We start from the raw sequence: 4,365 nt of genomic DNA on the forward strand, positions 1-4,365 counted from the left end.
TCAGTGTGTCATTAGGCTGCATAACAAAGTGAAGCATGTGATTTGTAAGTGCAAATATTAAGACTACACAGGCACAAGTGTAAAAGACCAACAACATACTAAACTCCACTCAGGTCTAACTGTTTACCAGAAAATCTAACACATATAAACCCTGTTGTCCTGGCAACCCTGGCTACCTAATGAGTGTCAACCTAGAGTGGACACACAAAACATTGCACACATACACACTGTACATATAATGACACTCACAAATATGTAAAGGCAACATGTACACCATGAAGAAAAACACAAATATTTGTCCTTGGCCCAAGAATTCAAACAGTACAACACTGCATGTTTTGTCATTGTAAGTGTAAGTGGGTAATAATTTGTAAAAATTTTTTAAAAAACTTACTTTCCACGGCAACATGAAGACTCCCTGAACGGTCTTCAGGGGCTTCCTCTGCCCATTCACTGGGTGGGGATGTTGGCTGGATGGGGGAAGGCGGCTGGATGGGGGAAGGAGGAGGGATTGGGGAAGGAGGAGGGATTGGGGAAGGAGGCTGGATGGGGGAAGGAGGCTGGATTTGGACTGCAATTTCAGAGGGGGGGTCTGATTGAGAGGGCGAGGGGGGCGGAGAGAAAGTTAATGCAATAGAGGGTGAGGGGGGTTGAGATGGTGATGTAGAAGTTGAAGGAGAAGGGGTATGGGAAGGAGGAGAAGGGGTCCCAGAAAGAGATGGAGAGGTGTGGTGAGAAGGGGAGTGGAAAGTGGAGTGGGCCAGGGAAGCTGAGGGGGACTGGGAAGCTGATGGGGACTGGGAAGATGAGGGGGACTGGGAAGATGAGGGGGACTGGGAAGCTGAGGGGGACTGGGAAGCTGAGTGGGACTGGGAAGGGGAGGGGGACTGTGAAGGGGAGGGGGAGTGAGAAGGGGAGGGGGACTGGGAAGGGGAAGGGGGCGGAGAGTTGTGCCGTTGTTGTTGTCCTATAATGATATTATTGACAACATTTAGTTTACATGAGAAATTACATAGTAAACAATTTGAATTATCAATGTTCTGTTCCATGTAAAATTCAGTGTTTTTAAAAATTGAAAAGCAAACATGTTAAGATCCTCTTCATGTTGGCCACAGCAAACAAAATGAGTCCAAACTTTTACTTTGAAGCTCATTCCTTAATCTAGTCCATTGAGTCATAGTGATTGGTCTAGGCAACATCACCAGATCACTATTCAAGGCACCTTATTATATAGCCAGCACTGATCAAGTATTTGGGTACAGTTTCCTGGCTGGTTCTTATTTCTTGAAAACATGCACTTGTTTGGTGACAGTTTGCTACAGTCAGTACTGTTTGCCCTAACCACACACACTGTCCTATTTTCCAAAAAAGGACACTCAAGGTTGCAATTAGCCTACCACTTAGTGTAAATTGTGGGTAATTCCAAGGGGATTACAGCAGGAATATAGTTTGCAATTGGCCAAAACCATGTGCACTGCAGGGGAGGCAGATATAACATGTGCAGAGAGAGTTAGATTTGGGTGGCTTATTTTATTCTGTGCAGGGTAAATACAGGCTGCTTTATTTTAACACTGCAAATTATTTTGCAGATTGAACACACCCCACCCAAATCTTACTCTCTCTGCACATGTTACATATGCTTCCCCTGCAGTGCACATGGTTTAGCCCAATTGTTCACTAAATTCCTGCTGCAAACAACTTGGAATTTCCCCCATTAGCACAATTTATGCTAATAATCTTATGTAATGTAACTTACTTCGTGTATGCATAGTTCGGATTTGCTGGCGGATCTCCGCCAACAGATCGGGAGTCTTCCTGCGGAGATCACTCCACCTCCTCTCAAGTTGGATGATTGTCCGCCTGCTGCGGACGCGAGTCCGCAGCAGGCGGCGGACCTCCGCGTAGGCCTCGCGCTTCACCCGATTGGGGATGAAGCGCCCAACGCGGCCTACGCGGCGGTCCATCACCGCAACCAGCACGCGGAGCTCCCGCCTGGTGAACGGTGCTGCACGCATCATGGCAATGGCGTTTTCCTTATTTGGGCATATATTTATAGTGTCTGTTAGCATGTGATTGGTCCAAAATCTATGTTGTCATTTCTAATAACTTTATTGATCTTTGCAATGCTGTGAAGAGCAGAGTGTTATTTCGCACGAGCGGAAATACGCATTAGCAGAAGCAAATATTTATCATAAACAAAATTTAAAAAAAAACACAGACACAGAGACACAGTTTATTTAAAATTACTATACATATCTGTGTACTCACCACAGTTCGTGTGATCATTCAGCTGGACAGTCACAAAGTGGGAAACATTGAGTATCATTTGTTTGTGTGTTTGTTTACATAATCAGGATTTGAGGATATAAAACAAATAAGGACACTATTTAGCAACATTACATTATTTGGTTTTCTAACTAAACATTGTAAACTTAACGTGTTTGCGGAATTTGACGCAAACAAAAATTACCCATTCCAACACAACAAAAGCCTTACACAATCACTTTACAATATCATACAAAATGTCATCATTGTTAAAAAAACATAAGCATACAGTGTTTTAAAATTTTTAAAACTAGAAAATATCAAAACACTATACCTGAAATATTCGGCAACAATCCTTGCCCTCACTTGGCTCCCCCTCCGTGTAACACTCCCCCCACCGAAGTGTCGAACAACCCCTGGCTCCTCATCAGGCAATTCCTCTGCCTGAGGAAGCTCTACACTACTCCTTACCGCGATATTATGTAGTATTGCGCACAGGACCACTATTTTACTTGCCATCTCCGGCGAATACATGATGTCGCCACCAGTGCGGTGGAGCACACGAAACCGCCCTTTAAGGACACCAATTGTGCGCTCCACCAGCTGCCTAGTGGCAGTAAGCACGGAGTTAAATGCCATCTGTGGTCCTGGCCTGGGATTACGGTAAGGAGTCATGAGCCAGGGGGTGCAAGGATATCCACGGTCTCCTGTTGGAAGAAAAGCCAAAATTTTGAAATATTAAATTTGTCAAGTTACTTTTTTTAGAAAAAAATATTTGAGCAACAACTCACCCAATAACCACATGTCTGCTCGTTGACTTGATCTTAATCTCTGCCATATCCCTGATTGTCTAATGACATATGCATCATGTGAACTTCCAGTAAATTTTGCATTCAGGGAAAGGATCTGGAGGGATGGCCCACAAACAACCATTACATTCAGAGAATGAAACAGTTTCCTGTTTCTATAAATTTCTTCATTATGTCTTGGTGGCTGAATAGCAACATGTGTGCCATCCACAACCCCAATAACATGTGGGAAGCGACTACCACCTTCCTCAAATTGCCGCTTCACCACATCTAGGGCACCAACATCCAAAGGCATATCAATGAATTGCTTCACCCGCTTTAGGAAAGCCTGGCAGACACGCCGCAGGACCTTACTGAACTGGCCCTGCGACATGCCAACCAGGTCTCCCACAACATGCTGATATGAGGCTGTAGCCAAAAAATGTAACACTGCAAGGAATTGTGTCAATGGTGGTATTGCTGTAGGATACCGAATTTCAGACTCCAGATCACTCTCTATTATGGAGAGAGTGTCTAGGATTAGATGTGGTGGCAGCCTGTATCTACGCACCACCACATCATCTGGCATACCAAAAAGTAGGACACGGGTTCTGAAAATTGGTGGCCTAGCACGCCTCCGTTGCCTTGGTTGATGAGGAGCCGGCTGTGGTTGTGGGGCTGGCGGTTGGGGTGGGAGTGCTGGCGTGGGTTGGGGAGGTAGGGCTTCTGCAGCAATAAATATTGACATAACACACTTTTTTGAAAAAGAAAAAAAACGAGGTGAAAAATACAAAAACAACTTATAAAAAATATTCAAACAATAAATGTTGTAAAAAATGTTGGGGAAACTTACTGCAGGAGCGTACATTTTTTCTGTGTTGAATTCATGGCCAAAATGTGAAATTAATAAAAAGAAAAATAAAAAAAACATGTTATTTTTACAAAAAAACAAAAAAACAAAATTAAACATTTCTGAGCATCAAATACATCACAAACACCAATTAAAAAAAAAAAAAAAAAAAAAAAAAAAGCATTTAGTAGCTAGTCCAGGAAAGACAAACACTACTTTGCAGATCAATCCTGGGAAACAAAAATTCTATTTTAGACAAAATGGAAAACAAACAGAATCACCACACTTTTAAGAAACACAAACAGCAAACCAAAACACAGGCCAAGGGCACTTACCTGCTCCAAAAAAAAGAAAGACTTGGTGTTCAGTAGCACACCCAGAAAATAAATGAAACCAGGGATATTTCTCCCAAAAGCAAACACCTACAAGAGAACACAAATGACAGTCAAAAAACAGCATACA

The 4,365-nt window shown here is 43.0% G+C and overlaps 1 protein-coding gene across 2 annotated transcripts; it reads right to left on the reverse strand.

Annotated features, from left to right (window-relative positions):
- Positions 1-595: 595 nt before the first annotated feature.
- Positions 596-3,924, reverse strand: LOC134956908 (putative nuclease HARBI1). Of its 2 annotated transcripts, XM_063938772.1 has the most exons (5): positions 3,907-3,924; positions 3,057-3,171; positions 2,600-2,972; positions 2,269-2,290; positions 596-967 (listed from the first exon to the last, which is right to left on the reverse strand). In XM_063938772.1, exons 1-4 carry the CDS (start codon positions 3,919-3,921, stop codon positions 2,287-2,289), a joined length of 507 nt encoding a protein of 168 aa, XP_063794842.1. In that variant the 5' UTR covers positions 3,922-3,924; the 3' UTR covers positions 596-967; positions 2,269-2,286. The 2 variants fall into 2 exon arrangements, with proteins under 2 accessions (XP_063794842.1, XP_063794841.1); XM_063938771.1 differs by lacking the exon at positions 3,907-3,924 and having other exon boundaries at positions 3,057-3,900.
- Positions 3,925-4,365: the final 441 nt, after the last annotated feature.

Source organism: Pseudophryne corroboree, chromosome 9 (genome assembly GCF_028390025.1).
Source record: "Pseudophryne corroboree isolate aPseCor3 chromosome 9, aPseCor3.hap2, whole genome shotgun sequence".
NCBI lineage: Eukaryota > Metazoa > Chordata > Amphibia > Anura > Myobatrachidae > Pseudophryne > Pseudophryne corroboree.

What these genes read in the sequence shown, in the direction of transcription:
- LOC134956908 (XM_063938771.1), bottom strand. Translation starts at nt 3,801, where the DNA reads ATGTCAATATTTATTGCTGCAGAAGCCCTACCTCCCCAACCCACGCCA. An exon ending in AGCAGACATGTGGTTATTGG is followed by an intron (nt 2,973 to 3,056) that starts GTGAGTTGTTGC and finishes TTCTTCCAACAG; the next exon opens with GAGACCGTGGATATCCTTGC.